The sequence below is a fragment of the Vipera berus genome (assembly GCF_964194415.1).
Source record: "Vipera berus genome assembly, chromosome: 5".
Taxonomy (NCBI): Eukaryota; Metazoa; Chordata; class Lepidosauria; order Squamata; family Viperidae; genus Vipera; species Vipera berus.
In genome coordinates, this window is record NC_138207.1 from 65,297,814 (window position 1) to 65,315,883 (window position 18,070).

At 42.5% G+C, this 18,070-nt stretch overlaps 1 protein-coding gene across 1 annotated transcript; it reads left to right on the forward strand.

The window, feature by feature from the left end:
- Nucleotides 1–2,501: 2,501 nt before the first annotated feature.
- Nucleotides 2,502–4,945, forward strand: FOXI2 (forkhead box I2; the record flags this gene model as incomplete). Its single annotated transcript, XM_081328575.1, has 2 exons — nt 2,502–3,093; nt 4,395–4,945. The coding sequence occupies 2 exons, from the start codon at nt 2,502–2,504 to the stop codon at nt 4,943–4,945; spliced, it is 1,143 nt and encodes a 380-aa protein (XP_081184701.1).
- Nucleotides 4,946–18,070: the final 13,125 nt, after the last annotated feature.

Below are 18,070 nucleotides of genomic sequence, written 5' to 3' on the forward strand. Positions count from 1 at the left end.
AGGCCTGTTGACAATGTTTACAGAGGCCTTCCTAAGATATTGGACTTCTTTCTTCCAAAATACAATTCTGCCTGAACTCCTACTGTATATCGCTGGACTCTGGCATGGATCCAGCTTGCTATCTAGTTGGGTGGCAGCCAATAGTGGCTACTACTTTCTTTCTGTCGCAAAGAAAGTGGCATTTATAGCTTTGCCATCTTCCCCACTGTTCTTAACAGCAGTAAATATTTTAGTACCTATGTCAACCTGGCATACATTCACTCATGACCAAGATACTTAAAACCGCCCCAATCCTACAAGATTAACAATTTGACATCACTGTCTACTGGACTGGCTAGCTTTCAGCCATGTTCATAATGCTAAGAGGTTATTTATACTACCACTTGTATAGTAAGAAATGTAACTTTCTGTTTGCACAAGGCAAAGTTAAGACTCATGGCTGGGCCCACTAAAGCTGAAAGTTGAGAAAGTGAATGAAGCTCAAAGTAAGGGTAGAGTTGGAGGAAAAACCCATTGGTATCTACTCATGTCGTGTCAGAGAACCTACACACCACTTTCAGTATTTTTATATATATGCAGGTGAAGTTGTGATATTACACATTGTCTGTAGTAACCTTGAAGTAGCAGAAAAGTCATTGAATCTGTGAAGCCTTTCAAAGGCTACAGGGTGCTTCATGATTCATTTCATTGAAGTGGGTTTCTGCATCAGTTCTGCTCTGATAAAATGATTCAATCAAACCTTTGGTAGATTGGAAGTCTTGCTTTGAAGCTTTAAACACAACAGAGCAATGTTTAAACTTTGATACTCCTCTTTAATGTGTTCATGCTTAAATTTTTGGCTTATCAAAGACATTTGTCATGACCATGAGAAAAACAAAAGAAGCAAAACAAAGAATATTACTAGAATTTTGCACTTTCTTTTCTTTTGTACTAATTACAGCAAACAACTGCAGAGACAATAAACACTGCAAATAATATGAACATGTATTATTTAGTGAGAATTTCTAGTATCAAAGATGAGGAAAGCAGATTTATTTATATAAAATGTTTTAAAAGTTTTTAATGAAAAGACGTTTGTGCATCTGGTAGAATTTTGCAACAATCACCACCATCCATTGCTGCTAGAATATGCACATGAAAGTTTTCTGCCTGTCTGATGAATATTGTGAATTCATGTAAAAACTACATGCATTTCAGTTATATTGTTCAATCATTTGAACATTCAGTCACAAGAGAATTGGCCCATAACATCTCCAAACAGCTAATAGGCAAGGCAGCCTCATTCATTATTCGCTTGGGAATAGCAAATGTATTGATTGATCCTGGTTGAAGAAACAACTGATTACCTGGTACAACTTTAAAATACAAGCATGGATAGCAACCACAGTCCCATGGTGGTTGTCAGCCTGTGGATGGGTACCTCAGGTGTGGCTTAGAAGCAGCCTATGTGTGTTTTAAGGAATTCCAGAAAGCACTTGAGATATACTGATTGACAAGCATCACTCAAAATGTCTTAGTGGAACTTTTATTTTCATATTCACACACCAGCTGAGCTCGCACAGTGGATGGGACCAAAAAAGTGATCTGGTAACAGGAGCATCAAAGAGCTTGAAATTTAGCAGACCGTCTGATCACAGTGGAACATTCCCACCATCTTCTTCCTTGGTGGGTTGAGAACTTAAGGCAAAGTATCTGTGTATGTTCAGGCTACAGGTAGTCCTCGATTTACAACAGTTCATTTAGTGACCGTTCAAAGTTACGGCACTGAAAAAAAGGAAATTAGGACCATTTTCCCCGCTTATGACCATTGTGATGTCACATGATCAAAATTCAGACGCTTGGCAACTAGTTCAGATTTATGACGGCTGCAGTGTCCCGAGGTCACGTGATCCTCTTTTTTGACTTTCTGACAAGCAAAGTCAAGGGGGAAGCCAGATTCACTTTAACAACCACGTTACCAACTTAACAAATGCAACGCCTCGCTGAAGTGCGGCAAGAAAAGTCGCAAAATGGGAGCCAACGGAGCACTTAACAAACGTTTGACTTAGCAACATCAATCTGGGGCTCAAGTTGTGTTTGTAACTCCAGTACCAATTGTACAGCGCTACAGTCAATCTATGACTTCTCCCTCCCGGCAGCTATTCCTTTTTCAGTGGGCGATCCCAATCTCCTTGGAGTAAATTTCTGGAAAAACGAGTCCCGAGTCCCCAAAGGGCAGTCTGGCAGGAGAGGAAGGCCCTTTCTGCGAAGAGAAGGGGCCCTCCAGGCTTGATGTGGATCACGGGGAGGGGGTGGGTGGGAAGGGCGGGGGTGCCAGAGACGATGGGGAGAGACGGAGGTCATCGGGGGTCGGTGCAAGGAGAGGTGAGCTCGGGCCCTGGAGGGGGGCAGATGGGCAGGCGAGGGGGAGGCGCCGCCCGCTCCTTTCCTAACCCACTGGCTCTCGGCTGCCGGCGGGTCCGGACCCGCTGCTGGCGGCTTTCTCTCGCGCCCTCGACCCGATGGTGCGCGAAGCGGCCGAGATGAACCCACCGGAGGGCCAGCAGCCCCTCAGCGCTCGCGATCTCCTGGACGCGGCGGCCACTTTTTGCGACAACAACCGGAGCTTCTTCCCGACCTCGCAGGCGCCGAAAGTCCCGCCCCACGGAGGCCACGGCCTGGGCGACTCGAGCGGCGGCGGCGGCGGCGGCGGCCCTTATCTGTGGCTCAACGGTGCGCCCGTCGCGCACGGCCCCTACTTGGCCGCTCCCCACGGGGCGTCCGGCCCCTTCGGGCCCTCGGCGGCTTACGGGACGGGCGCCAGGCAGCTGCTGGCCGCCCAGGCGGCGGCCCCCGAGCTGAGTTGGCTGTCCCTGGCCGGCCAGCAGGACTTCTTCAAGCTGGTGCGGCCGCCCTACTCGTACTCGGCGCTGATCGCCATGGCCATCCAGAGCGCGCCGGCCAAGAGGCTCACCTTGAGCCAGATTTACCAGTACGTGGCCGGCAACTTCCCTTTCTACAAGAAGAGCAAAGCCGGCTGGCAGAACTCCATCCGCCACAACCTCTCCCTCAACGACTGCTTCAAGAAGGTGCCGAGGCTGGAGGACGACCCAGGTAAGGGAAAAGCCTCTTCGAGACGCGTCCGCAGGCGCCGGGGAGTCAGGCGGCGCCCGCTGGAGCTCGTTGCCGCGCTTCTCCTCGTTCTTCCCTCGGGGGAGGCACGGCACTCACGTGGGAACGGAAATTTGATTTAACGGTCCTTTTCACGCTTGGAAGAGGGAACCTAAGGGACGGCTGGGCTGCAGCCCCAGCAGCTTGTTCCCTTGGAAATAAGTCTGGACATCTACACGTCTTATGGAGATGCTCAGTCATCCGGGGCGTGGTGTTCCCAAAGGTGCTTTTTCGAAGGGCGGCTGGACGTTGCTTTTCCTTGAAGACCTGTCGCATCTCATCCAAGAAGCTTTGTAGCTTCCGAATGCTTTTCAAGAGTAGCCCCATGTAGAGAACATTGCAATAGTCTGACCTTGAGATGACTAGGGCATGAATGACTGAGTGCAGGGATTCTTTATCCAGAAAAGGCCACAAACTGGCGCACAACCCAAAGTCGGGCAAAGGCTCTCCTGGTCACAACTGCAACCTCTTCTTCGAGCAGGAGTTGTGAGACCGGGAGAACCCCCAACTTTGGAGAAAGGGCCTACATGATTTTTCACAGCAGAGTAAAAATACTAGTGCATACCTTTGAAGCTCTTACCTGATTTGTGTGCATGTGGCAATGTTGTCAATGTAAGGGATATCCAAAACTGATACGATGAATATATACGCCACTATAAGCATTATATTCTAAACATGGGGAATGTAACTGGCCTGCTTGCAATGCAATCTTAACACCTGTTCACCTATTAAGCCTATTTTGATTAATGGTGCTTTCAAGTTACTGTGGGCTAGAAAATATTGTTTGCTCCATTTCGGCCTTGCTGTTTCTCCAAGCTCCTCTCAACAACTGATGGATCCTCCAAGGGCGTGTTAAGTTTACCTTATGCCAGTAATGTGAATTATACAATCAAAGGGTCATTCTGAGTGGCCATCTCAGCTTATAATGTCACTGATCCATTGCTACGGTGTAAGAAAATCTGTCTCCGTTAGTGATTTGTCACCACAGCCATGCTGGGTGACAGTATAAATCACCAGTGAGAAAATGGTCCAAGTGTACTGCCATGACTAAAACTCCGATAAATCAGGAAGTCCATGAATTCTTAAAGACAGTGTTAGGTGATGTCTGCTCCACTTCCTTTACCTTGTGTCCTCCAGTTACTTTACCCATTTTAGAATCATTTGCTCTGACCGTTTCAGTATCTCAAGTTTCTAGAGTATTTCTGTACCCCTGTTAAACCCACATCTTCTCCATTGATTCATAGGTAAAGGGAATTATTGGACCCTGGATCCCAACTGTGAGAAGATGTTTGATAATGGCAACTTCAGAAGGAAGAGGAAAAGACGATCTGATGCAGCTGGTGGGTCTGGAGCCCATAACAAAGTGGAGGAGAAAAGTAACAGTTGTCTTGTTCAGCCAAGCCCTGAACCTAGCAGCTTGGGCTCTGGTGAGCTGCAGTGCTCTCTGGGATGTAGGAATGACTGCAAATCCCACAGCCTGGACTCTAGCCATTGTTTTTCCACATTTGTCTCAACCATGAACGTTGTGGCCCATGGCCGGAATGGTTTCCCCAGACAGCTTTCTGGTGGGCCAGTATCCGAATTCACATCTGGGAGGCAGAATGGGCCCAATTTGAACTCCTGCTCTCCTTCAAATGGCAACCCAGCTTCAGCATTTGAACTCAGTTCCCAGTCCCACTCCAGGATGAATTACTATGCAGGTGTTGGTGGGCAGTCGAGCTGGCTCAACAGTCCTGTCCTGAGTACCTTTAGTGTGAACAATCTGATTTATAGCAGAGAAGGGACAGAAGTTTAAAGTGATGCTGAAAAGCTGGTGTTCCACATTAGTCCCATAAGCAACTGTGGCTCAGCATCTGGTCAGGTTGCCTTATGTAGGCAGCCTTCAGCATTTACAGTCCCGTTCGGTTGATTAAGTGCCATCAAGTCAGTGTTGCCTCTTAGTGACCATACAGATTTTTCTCCATAGAAATCTGTTCCTAACAGAGTTTTTAAGGCCTTCAAATGATGCACTCATTACCAAAGTAATTGTGTCCATCCACTTTACTGCTGGTCATCCTAGACTTCTCTTCACCTTTCCCAGAGTTAGGTCTTCATATAATGTGTCCAGAATAGGATAATTTGAACCTGGCCATTTCTCTCTTGACCTCTTTAAATCTGATATGAGATCCACTTTTAAATGGTTTTATCTTGAGTCGTTTATCCTGTTCCCTTCCATTTGGGTTGTTGTTGTGGGTTTTTTTTTGCATCATCTCTATTATTTTTTCTTTCTTCTCCTGTATTCATCCTGCTGTCTTTTACTTTCACCTGTCCATTAAAACAAAAAGCAACAGCAGCAAATGCTGATGAGAGTATACTTAGACCTAAAGGCATAACTCAGTTTAGGTCCCACTATATCATTTTACAAGCTGACGTGTTTTCTCTAGTACAGATAGTTTCTTCAAGTGAACTGAGGGTCATTCAAAGGATGATGAGATACGGAACTCTAATCTACAGAATGCTATCCATCGAAAAAGAGTTTGATGGCACAGTTCTTAGAGTTTCCACAGAATAATCTTCCACCAGAATATACCATCTGTTAATTAGTGGCAAGAGATGCCATTTCTGATTTTCATCACATACCAAATATTTTGTGTTTGCTTCATAGATCACTAACTTTCTATGTCTTATAACAGCTGTTTTTCTGGAAATTAAATGTAATTTATCAACTTGTGAGAATGCTAAATATTTCTTAACAATCCATTTTCTCTTACACACACATCATCATCATGTTTATCAACAACAACAACAACATCTAATCCTTAACATCTATTTGAAAATGCATCCTATTTACTTCAGACTTTTTCAAGGAACTATGCAAAAGTCCTGATACTTTCATTTAACGTTCCAGCATCCAATCATTTAATAGCTTTCTTTAAAGCTCAATATTGTGCCTTATCATGGACTCCTCAGGTTTTTTTTAAGTGCACTAATCAATAACAGCAATATTTTGGAAATTGTATATAACAGATATAGACATCAAGTTTAAGAAAGTAGGTATACGGTATTTTGAGAAATATTGGAGACATTGTTTTAGATTTTAAATGTATAATGTTGCTGACCATAAAGTGAACAAAAATAAAATGTTGTCCTAATTTAATTTGTCTCAATTTTATATTTGCTACATTTCTTATTATGTTTTGTGGAATATTTTGTTTCAGGACTTCAATTCAACTGAAATTTACAGTGTTTAAAACCCAGAACCTGGTTCATGGCCAGAATTGGATCTTACAAAATATAAAGTTACAATGAAAGTTTTAAGCTTAAACCTCAGTTATAATCATTCTTATTCTGCAACATCTAAAAAAACATAAAATAGCACTTGGTCTTTTTCCAGTGAATAAACAGTCAATTGTTATATACCTGGGATTACAAATAAATAGATGCTTTGGGTGCATCTTAAGACAATAGTTTTGACACTAAGAAATGAAGCCATTAAATGGAAATGATCAGAGCGTGGGAAAAAAGATTCAACAATTTAACTGTAAATACTTTCTTCTGCCAAGCTATAAGGTGCTGCTTGACTTTTCTTTAAGTAAATATTTAAAGAACTATCCCAGGTACATCTCCATCAACACACTATTCACTGTTCATACCCAAATGGCCTGTAGGCAAATAATTTACGGGCTTTGCTTTTATACAATGTTTTGGGGAGGTTATTTGTGGTAGAGTTGAAATAAGTATTCAGAAACAAAAAAAACCCGATTGATTCTACTCATTTGAAAGCCATAAAAAGTATCAGGGTTTGCTAAGAGGCTTAAAATGTGCATAAATTATAAATAAAAAAAGAAAAGGCAACAAGTCTGGATTTAAATCAGATTATTATTTTTTTTAAAAAAAAATAGGATTTATTTATGTTTGTCTATTTGCAGGAAAAAAAACAGCAATTCAATATTAGGCATATGAAAACTAACTGAAGATGAAATTCTTCTACTGGGGATTAGCCAGTTATTAATACATACTAGTCAGGACAGAAATTGTCTTAAAAGTAAATTCCATTACTTTGGTCCTGAAATAGCAGAATTTTACAACTTGAGCTCTTGCCTGAATTAACCTCCACAAATTGCAAGTACACACCAGTATGATTTTCTCAAAAATAAAGTTGAGTCTTTTTGGGACAGTGTCTCACTGTCAGCACACCGTCAGCCGTGGGCTAAGTTGCATCTCTCCAACTGCAGTTCTACACCACCAGAAAGCCCCCTTGCTGATTTAAATGCAGTTAAATGGGTTGTTAGCTTTGAAGCGGAATAGATTTTATTTAGAAGTAAATCCTATAGCAAAGTTGACCTACGGGATACCTAGCCTGGGTTTCAGCCTTAAGTACCTCGGCTGTCTCCTGCGTCGGAGCCCTTTTCCTCATTCCGCCCGTTTTCAGGGCGAAAGCCTATCCCTAAAGAGCCTCTAAAAAGTCACAAGTAACCCGCAGCTGATTCACTGGGGTTTATTTGTCAAAGGATTGTGTGTCCGCCCGCTGCTTGGTAACTCTTTTGAACGCCCCTTCGGAAAGATGGAAAGCCGTTTGCTCTACCTAGGAAGAGAATTTGAGTCTCGCTTTGCCGAGCGGAAAAGTTCCGCCTTTTGTTTTGTTTTGTTTTGCTTATCAGTTCAGAACAAATTTACGCGTTGGGAAGATTTTTAAATTGTCACCGTCCTTTTCTTGGGACAAATACATCCTTCCAGATCACTGAACTTTAATTCACGCGAAGACTTTAGACTTCAGCTTGGGAGCGCATTCATGATCCGTTTCCAGAAGTCTATTGAACTGCTTTGTGGGAGTGGAAAAACAAGCAGACGGTCGCGGTGTGTGTGTGTGTGGGGGGGGGGGAAGGGGGGGTCCCTCGTCTTATGCGGAAAAACTTGGGAGAGGGGCAGTAAGGAAGAGAACAGAAATGGGGACGGTTCCTCCAGCGATCCGTCCTATGGAAGTCCCAGTTTCCAGGGTCCTTGATGGGATTCTTATAGGTCAGAAATGGGTAATATGGTTCCTGTTAGTTACTTTTTCTGATCCAAAGGTAAAAGGTAAAGGTAAAGGTTGCCCTGCACATGCATGCCCTAATAAGCAGGCATATACATAGAATGAAGGCTACTGCTAAGCTTGTAAGCCACCCTGAGTCTTCGGAGAAGGGCGGGATATAAATGGAAATAAAATAAATAAATAAATAAATGCTAGTCGTTTTAACTCTAGGGGCCGGTGCTCATCTCCAGAGCCAGCACTGGTCCGAGGACGTCTCTGTGGTCATGTGGCCGGAATGACTAGACGCCAAAGGCGCACGGAACGCTGTTACCTTCCCACCGTAGTGGTCCCTATTTTTCTACTTGTATTTTTACGTGCTTTCGAACTGCTAGGTTGGCAGAAGCTGGGACGAGTAACAGGCGCTCACTGTTACGCGGCACTCGGGATTCCAAACCTATGTATTTTTTGCAGGGGTATGCCATGATAGAGCAGTTGTGAGGGTTACAAGTGGTCGAGAGGGGAGAACCGTTTTCACACCTCAAACTTCAGTGAAGTTTCAAAAGGCTTCAAGCAGAGTGCTTTTAAAGCTGTCGTAAAGGCAGCTTGCCCTCCCTGCTGGTTCTCGGGCATTCACTTCAAGCCTATAAAGGTGAACAAAATGAAAGTACAGAAAGTGCTTTTAACAATGAGGTTTGCACTGTTTAACGGGAACTCTCTTTGGGGACCTATTAATGTGCTTTTTTTTTTCTTTTTTCTTTTTTTGCAAAATCTCAACAAGTACTTTACAAGCCTGGTGGAGATCAATCTCTCCCCAATACTTCAAAGGTGGAGAAGCAGGGCTTTCAGGCACACTGCAGCAAAACTAAAGGCAGGTTAAACCAAACCGGTTCAGGGGAAACCTGGAATGGATTCAAAAGCTAATTTTCATTCTGCCAGAATTTAGTGTGGAAACTATTCTACTTTTCTAACTGTTCTAATCTCTCTAATGTTGCAAGTAGATAGATGCTCAGTGGGAGCCTAGTGAGGCATACCTGTCCTTTTATCTCCAGATTTCATCCTTCCCCTTTAAAGGAGCAACACTTATGCCCTGTAATGTACACCTGGAGGATCAAAGGGCAAAGGGATTCATTTTTAGTTATCTTTCCAGTGGAGTGCTTTATCATGTTACTGAATAAGAATCTTGCTAACCATGTCTGGAATGCAATCTCCCAGCTAAGAAAGACCTTAAGAAGTTGGAGCTTGAGAAACTTGCTTTAGAGAGGCAGCCACAGAAGAACCTGCTGTGACTGCAGTTCTAAATAAACAGGGTAAGAGGTATACACAACTTCCCACAAGCTGACAGTGTAGTATTAGTACTTCACGTGATCTTGATTCTATCCCTCTGCAGTGCTAGGCTGCATTAACAGAGGAATAGAATCAAGATCACGTGAAGTACAGTATTAATACCACTTTACAATGCCTTGGTAAGGCCACACCTGGAACACTGCATCCAGTTTTGGTCACCACGATGTAAAAAAGATGTCGAGACTCTAGAAAGGGTACAGAGAAGAGCAACAAAGATGATTGGGGGACTGGAGGCTAAAACATATAGGGAAGGGTTGCTGGAATTGGGTATGTGCAGTTTAACGAAGAGAAGGGTGAGGGGTGACATGATGGCAGTGTTCCAATATCTCAGGGGCTGCCACAAAGAAGAGGGAGTCAAGCTATTCTCCAAAGCACCTGAAGGCAGTACAAGAAGCAACGGATGGAAACTAGTCAAGGAGAGAAGCAACCTAGAACTAAGGAGAAACTTCCTGACAGTTAGAACAACTAACCAGTGGAACAACCTGCCTCCAGAAGTGGTGAATGCTCCAACACTGGAAGTTTTTACAAAGAGACTGGCCAGCCATTTGTCTGAAATGGTATAGGGTTTCCTGCCTGAGCAGGGGGTTGGACTAGATGACCTCCAAGGTCCCTTCCAACATCATCATCATCATCATCATCATCATCATCATCATCATCATTATTATTATTATTATTATTATTATTATTATTATTATTATTATTCCTGAAACAGCCCAGCAAGGGAGAAGAAGGACATTCCAACAACAGTGAGACTGTAGCCTATCGCTGACAGATTCTTCTAAGGAAGTTACAGAGGAAGACCCAATATTCTTGGATGTTTTCCCAGACCAATCTCTCAGCTCCTTGGCAAATGTCCTGGAAGGCTCTAAGAGGAAATCTAATCAAGCTAAGAAAAGAAGCCAGAAGTAGGTTCCCTCTTATCGGGATGCAAAATTCAGATCTGTGAAATGGAATGGTCTAAAGTTCCAGGAGTATTTTCTGAGGAGGCGCAGAGTAGTTGCTCCTGTTATGGATTTGGTAAGGACGTATGAGGCACAGTCCTTTTCATTGGCTACATGATCACATTCTCAACTCATTCCCAGCCTGAAGTTGACGTCAGATAAACTTGTTTTCAAGTAGTAGTTACTGTTCAGTCTCTAAGTTGTGTCCAACTGTTTGCAACCTCATAAACCACAGCACACCAGACCCAGAATCTGCCCAAACTCATGCCCACTGTATTGATGACACTACCTAGCCCTTTCAAGTAGTACTTTCCTCGGTAAGATGGCACAATCTGACACAACTTCAAAGGAATAAATTATTTATCATTTGTCAACTCTGAGCCAAGATCAGCTGATCTATTGTGGATATGATACGGTGTGTTTTGGGAATAGCGGAAGATACAGTATGCCTCCTCTGGTCACTAGCCAGTCTTTACATAATTTTCTCCCAGCACTTGCTGGGTTTCCTCTTATTTTTATTTTATTTATTCATTAAATTCATTTGCCCCATTGCCGTTTTGTCCCATTATCTCAATCTACTTCCATTCTACCTCCGTTTGATACCAATCAAGAGAGATGAGAGCAGACTTTTCCTGCATTTGGAAATGTGAAAGGCATACATGTGTGCTGGTCCCACTTATTCTAAAAGCAGGGGTTGCCCAACCTTGGCAACTTTAAGACTTGTGGACCAACTCCCTGAATTCCCCAGCCAGCGTGGACAATTCTGGGAATTGAAGTCCACAAGTCTTAAAAGTTGTCAAGGTTGGAGACCCCTGTTCTAAAGCGTGTCTTCTTTCTCAGGCACAGAAATTGTGGAATCCAGATAATACGACCCTGAACTTGCTTTGGTTGCTTATTTCTCCGTTTCAGCCCCTCTCCTGCTCCATAATGGAAGAACTCTGGTCCAGCAGCTAATTTCAGTCTCCCCTCTCTATGGGACCTAAGTAATTACACAGTCATAATAAGGCCCCTCCCCCTCTTTGCTCTCTGGGGCTATTTCCATCCTGGGGCTCTCTCCTATATTAATTTTTGTCTTGACACAGGAGAGGCAAAAATACCAGCTGAGAGAAGTTCAAGCAGTCCTGAAGATCGAGCCTTCCCATTCCTGTGGAAAGGCCTGATTGGTGGATGTTTTCCCCATTGGCTGGGGAGATGCTGAAGGGAGTGTGGAGGAAGCCAGAGGAAAGAGCTAATCGCATTCTCTCTAAGGAAATAAGCTTTGATAAATCAGGACAACTCCATTTAGCAGTGACTCAGAACAGAGGCAAGAGAGAGGTTGGCAGTAGGTACAGCCGATATTTACAACAAGTTTTGCGTTGTGATGCCTCAGGGCTGGGTGAATAAAATGTTAACAGTTGCAGAGGAAAGGTTCTGAGACAGGAAACATTTTTTCCCCTGAAATCAAAGAAAGTAAATTAAGTAAAATACTCCCTAATAGGTTCCCAGCAGCCCATCTTGTTTTCATCTGCTCTGGTGAGAAATTAAAGTGACCACGAGGCATCAGCCAAGCCAGAGTTAGCAGCCAGGAGAACACAGATTCCTGCTCCTGCTATATAGGATGGAAACTCTTTACGTGGGAATGAAGTGTTCTTTTTATTGGGTGGTGGGGGGGAGAAAGGGGAGGGAGAGGAGCTTATTTTCTTGGAGAGGGAGATGTGGGAGAGGAAGCTAAAGGCTGCTGCAGACTTTCTTGCCTGTCTCTGCTGTGTAGTTCCAAAGAGGCAACCACAAAGCCACAAAACAGGATGCTGTTGCAGCAGTGAGAGCATTTATTTATGCGAACACACAAATATTGAAACATTGAACTGGGCTGTTATTTCCTCTTAAAAATTGGAATAAGGGAATCATTACACCAACCCACCAAGCACTGGAAAATAAAATCAAGAAGTCCCTTGAGTTAAGATTGGCTCCTGTTGATTCTTTAGGCACGTTCATGTTGTTTTCCAGGTTAATAGCAATAGTAATAACACTTAGACTTATATACATACTCACAGTGCTTTACAGCACTTTCTGAGTGGTTTACAAATGTCAGCATATTGCCTCCAACAATCTGGGTCCTCATTTTACCCATCTCGGAAGGATGGAAAGCTGAATTAACCTTGAGCCGGTCAGGATCAAACTCCTGGCTGCGGGCAGAAGTAGCCTGCAATACTGCATTCTAGCCACTGCACCACCATGGCTCCTAATCTATGGAGGTCATTCTCTTCTGGTTTTTTGAACCCACCTAACAAGGTGTTGTGAAGATAAAATACTACTTCACCATCCTACAAAACTTCGAGCACATGTTTACAGCCACAATCTTGCAGGGACTGGAAGAAGAGTTGTGGTAAGCAAGAAGCCAAGAAACGTCCTTACTATATCACCACTTCTGTATAGAAAGTCATACTTTAAAGCTGTGGGTTTGGAAAGTGTGCTTGTTTCACTGCTACAAGCTCAGCAAAAAAATTAAGCCCAAATGCATAAAGCTGGCCTGGCACTCAGTCATTCCTTTTTCAGTTGAAAAAGAATACCATCTGCCTTATTGCTATTTAGTGAGTAGCCCCTCTCCAAGATTTTTTTTTGGGAGGGCCGAGGGGGCAGAACAAGTGATACCCTGCTCCCATGTCCATCCAAAAATGCAAATATCTAGAACAAAGGAAAAAATTCCTGCAAGCACTTTCCACACGCCCATGTTAGTTATACAAAAGGCAAATGAATTTATTTTCTTTGCTTTCACAGTGCACAAAATCTGCCGTCTGATCCAGCTCTTAAAACTCCTCCTATGAGCTTCTATTTCCTTATAGCGGTGCAGAGAAGGAGACCACACATCACTTGGGCACAACCCTCCACATATATCATATGGGAGCAATTGATCCAAGGCTAACTAGTGATCTAGTATTCAGATTCATTTATGAGACCGTAGCGTTAAAAAAAATAGAAGCTGAAAATTAAAAACAGTTGGTCATTTTCTCTATATATGTAAAGCAAAGTTACTATACAATATCTTTACAGTAAAGAAAGATGGTGAACCAATCTATGAAACAAATCCCCCAAATTGAAAACAGGAATGATACTTTCTGAAGAAGTGGCGATGTACAATCAAGAAGGCTATTCTGATACTTTGACTTGCATTAGGCCTCGCTTATGGTAATTTATCACCTTCAATGCTTCTTTTCACTCTTGAATGCTTCAGTGCACTTCATCTGCCTAAGGCGTGCATTAACTCTTGCATCTGAGCTGAAGTATCTCTGGCTGTTTGACTGACTTACCTTGAAGTGTTAGAGGGAAATGTCTTTGCCAAGATGAGCCTTGGGGCAGATTTGTTTGGATTGCTGGGGAGATGGAAAACAGCCTGAAGAAGGAGTGTATCTAATACTTTAATTGAAGGTTTCAGATTCACAGTGGCAATTTGAAATTAAAATTACCCAGGCTGGAAGTGTTTGCTTTGCAATCGGCACCTGCTGGAATTCAATAAATGTTAGATCATGTTTAGTTGTAAAGCTGTTTCGGAAATTCCCTTGCATAATGGTCAATCATCCTTCTCTTCCCAAGCTGGTAAAACATAAGGGAGATCAGCTCTTGGTATTCTAGTGTCCCCCTAAAATGAAGGACTCTACACAGCTTAAGGGATAACATAGGGTCCATGCCGCATATAACAATAAATCAGCAGTTATCAAAATTATGTAATCAATGTTTTCATATAAATTCAACATAGTTATCATAGAATCATAAACCTATAACACCAGCAATCAAATTCGTATCAGCTCTGGTATATTTGTCATCCTTGCTTCAGTTCCCAAATAGCCAAACTTTGACACTGCTGAATGAGAATTATGGTCAGTGCCCCGGAGTGATTCACCTGCCTAAATCAGTCATTGACTGTAGCATCTGAGCCAAACACGTATGAAATACACCAGCCTGAGGGCAGGATCCTCAACTTATGACCACAGTTGAGCCCAAAATTACCATTGCTAAGTGAGACATTTGTTAATTGAATTTTGCCCCATTTTATAACATTTCTCACCACAGTCGTTAAGTGAATCACCAAAGTTGATACGTTAAGAACCTGGATGTTAAGTGAATCTGGGTTCCCCATTGATTTTGCTTGTCAGAAGGTTGCAAAGGGGGGTCACATGACCTTGGGATGCTTCAAAGGTCATAAGCATGAATCTGTTACTAAGCCTCTGAATTTTGCTCACATGATAAATGGGGCTGCTGCGAAGGTTGTAACTGTGAAAAACAGTCATAAGTCACTTTTTTCAGGAACATTGTAGCTTTGAATGGTCAGTAACTGAACGGTTGTAAATCGAGGACTACCTGTATCATGTTTATAAATGTTTGTGGAAAGTTAGATTGGACTATATGGGTGACCTTCTTAATATTATTCAACTGCATTGGCCTTCTTCCCTGACCATTATCAATATTGGACAGTGGGAATCAAGAACTCAACACAGGTGGCCCTTGCTTACACAATCACCAAGTGAAACATCATGTGTCCATGATGGATTTATGATGTCACTTCTCATTTGATCATTAGGCAAGTAGTTAAATGAGCTATCATGTGACCAAAATTGCAATTTTACTGTTGGTTTCTCCATTGACTGATTGTGGGAAGTGCTGGTTGGGAAGTGTTGAAATGTTGGTCATGTGACTGCAGGAATACTATGAAAGTCGTAAATGTGAGAACTAATCATAAAGTTAATTTTTCAGCCAGCACTGTCAAACAGTTGCTAAACAGGGCACTTGTTAAGTGATGTCTACCTGTAGTATTAAAGGTCCCTAGATTGTCCAATCCTGATTCAGAGGATCCTGTGGACTATAGAAAGAAAATGGAAATTTTCCTTTGTTTCATTCATTTTGTTGTATTAAGAAAACCAATTTATATAGCTCTCCTTTTACCAAATGTCCAAGATTGAGACATAAAACATCTTTCCTACACATTGATTCCTTCTCACTTGAGCACCAGTAAAAATATATAGCATAGTTTTACATCTTTGGCAAAACTCATACAGCTGCTTTGAAGATTGAACTTGGTTATATTTGCGTGTATGGGCAGCCTATTTCATTTCGTTTTCCTCTCAGACAGACACAAAGAGTGGATTTGCAGACAACGGCTACCTAACACTGAAATAAAAGTGTCTATGGAGATTCATTCAAATACTTTGGCCACCTAATGAGAAGGAAGGACTCACTGGAGAAGAGCCTAATGCTGGGAAAGATCGAGGGCAATAGAAGAAGGGGACGACAGAGAATGAGGTGGCTGGATGGAGTCACTGAAGCAGTAGGCATGAGCTTAAATGGACTCCAGAAGATGGTAGAGGACAGGAAGGCCTGGAGGAACATTGTCCATAGGTTCGCGATGGGTCGGACACGACTTCGCAACTAACAACAACAACAATGGAGATTCATAGTCATCCCCCCATTTTCTATGTATTATTTTTTGCTCCTTGGATATTATTAAGTTTGAAATGGGCATCTTTCTTTCACTTAGTTTATACGCAGCGTAAGACTATGAGAATAGAACTTCTGGATAAGCTTAAGGCCCACCTTAATTCAGCATCATGTTTCTTGCAGTGGCCAAGTAAGCAGATGCTTTTGGGACACTACTCTGAAGCCAGAGATGGAGACTTAGCAGTCTGCCATTGTTCTCCTGCAACTAATGTTTGGAAACATGCTTTCTCAAGTTCAAGTGTAACATAAAAGTTTAAGGGCTAATAGCCTTTAACAGACTTTTTCAGTTAATGCTATTGCTATTGTACATTGTTTTCTGTGTTCCTATCCATGTTTTTAAAAGCTCCTATCCATCTTTTAAAAAGCTGTAGACTGCTGAACTCTATTAAGAATTGTCTTGCAGTTTTTGTTTTAAAATTCAGAGTTTTTGTTCTTAATAGAAGAGAACGTCTGTAGTTCAGGGCTGAATAAGGATTCTGGGTACTTTTTGAACCTGGTTGTTTGCAGTTGTTTCGTTACCCAGCTAAGTAATGAGGTTACCTAGTTGGATCATGAAATTTCTGCAAGAAATCCACCTTTTACATTTGGCCCTTTTCCTTAAGGATATATCTTCCTATTTAAGACCTTCCCTGTCAACTTTCATGACCAAATCAGCTCTTACAAAGCAAACACATGTTCTCTGCAAGAATGGGGGAACAGCTTTTAATTACTGACTTTATTTATTCTAAAAATGGAACAATTCTTTATGCCGAATTGATGCAAGAAAGGGAGAAAAGTGGATAAAGGAAGATATTTTTTTTTCTCCCCTGAGGTGCAACAATAGTTCTAACTGTCACTGTTTTATAGACAGCTTCCTAATATGCAATTTGACATTATCTGATTGGGCTGTTTTCACCTGATTTGTTCAAAGTTTATTTGGTCAAGTTAATAAGGATTGTAATATATTGTTAAGAAAGAATTAAATTAATACATAACAGGTTTCTTCTCTTCTTTTCACTCTTGAGATGTTATCAGCATTCACTTTGACAAATGAAAGCTACAGGTTATAGTGTCAGAAAACCTAGTATACCCCTGATTTTTATTACTTGTCATGAAAAATTACAGAAGAGGAGACTATGCACACACCTGGAGCACAGATATTTTCCCACAGGAGACCTGTAATAGCATTTAGTTTAGACATTGAAAAACAAATAGAAATCTCCCCAAAATGTAAAAGGCTGAAACTCCCTATGTAAAATAACCCTATAATTGCAACAGTTGATGTGGTAAACCATATTGTACATTCCAGTGATCTACATTTGATTCTCAATCTACTGTTTTGACAGCATGAGCCTGGGACAAATATTACTTGACTGTCTTTCATTTATGTGAAATTTCTGTTTGGTTTTCAGTTCTAAAAGGTAAAGGTTCCCCCGCACATGCGTGCTAGTCGTTTCCAACTCTAGGGGCCGGTGCTCATCTCCGTTTCAAAGCCGAAGAGCCAGCGCTTGTCCGAGGACGTCTCCGTGGTCATGTGGCCGGCATGACTAGACGCCAGAGGCACACAGAACGCTGTTACCTTCCCACTGTAGTGGTCCCTATTTTTCTACTTGCATTTTTACATGCTTTTGAACTGCTAGATTGGCAGAAGGTGGGACGAGTAACAGGTGCTCACTCTGTTACGCGGCACTCGGGATTCGACCCGCCAAACTGCCGACCTTCTGATCGACAAGCTCAGCGTCCTAACCCACTGAGCCACCGTGTTCTACCATCCAGTAAATGGGACAGCACAGTGGCTCAGCAGTTAAGATCTTGAGCTTGTCAGCTGGAAAAGCTGGCAGCCCAGGTTTGAGACCAAAGCACACAATGGGCTGAGTTCCCATCCTTGCCTCAGCTTCTGCCAACCCATTCAAATGCAAGTAGATAAATAGGTACCACTTAGGTAAGAAGGTAATTGGGCTCCGTGATGCCATGCTGGTCACATGACCGCAGAAATGTCTTCAGACAGTGCTAGCTCAATGGCCTTGAAACGGAGATGACCACAGCACTCTAGAGGTGGCAATGATTAGCAGAGTAAATTGGCAGAACTTCTCCAGTAAATATGGATTGTTTCTGGGCTGTAGGGATAATTAATAGTAGAATTTTCTTATGCAATGGCAGCCATTCTTGCTGTCCTATAAAGAACAATTTATTTCAC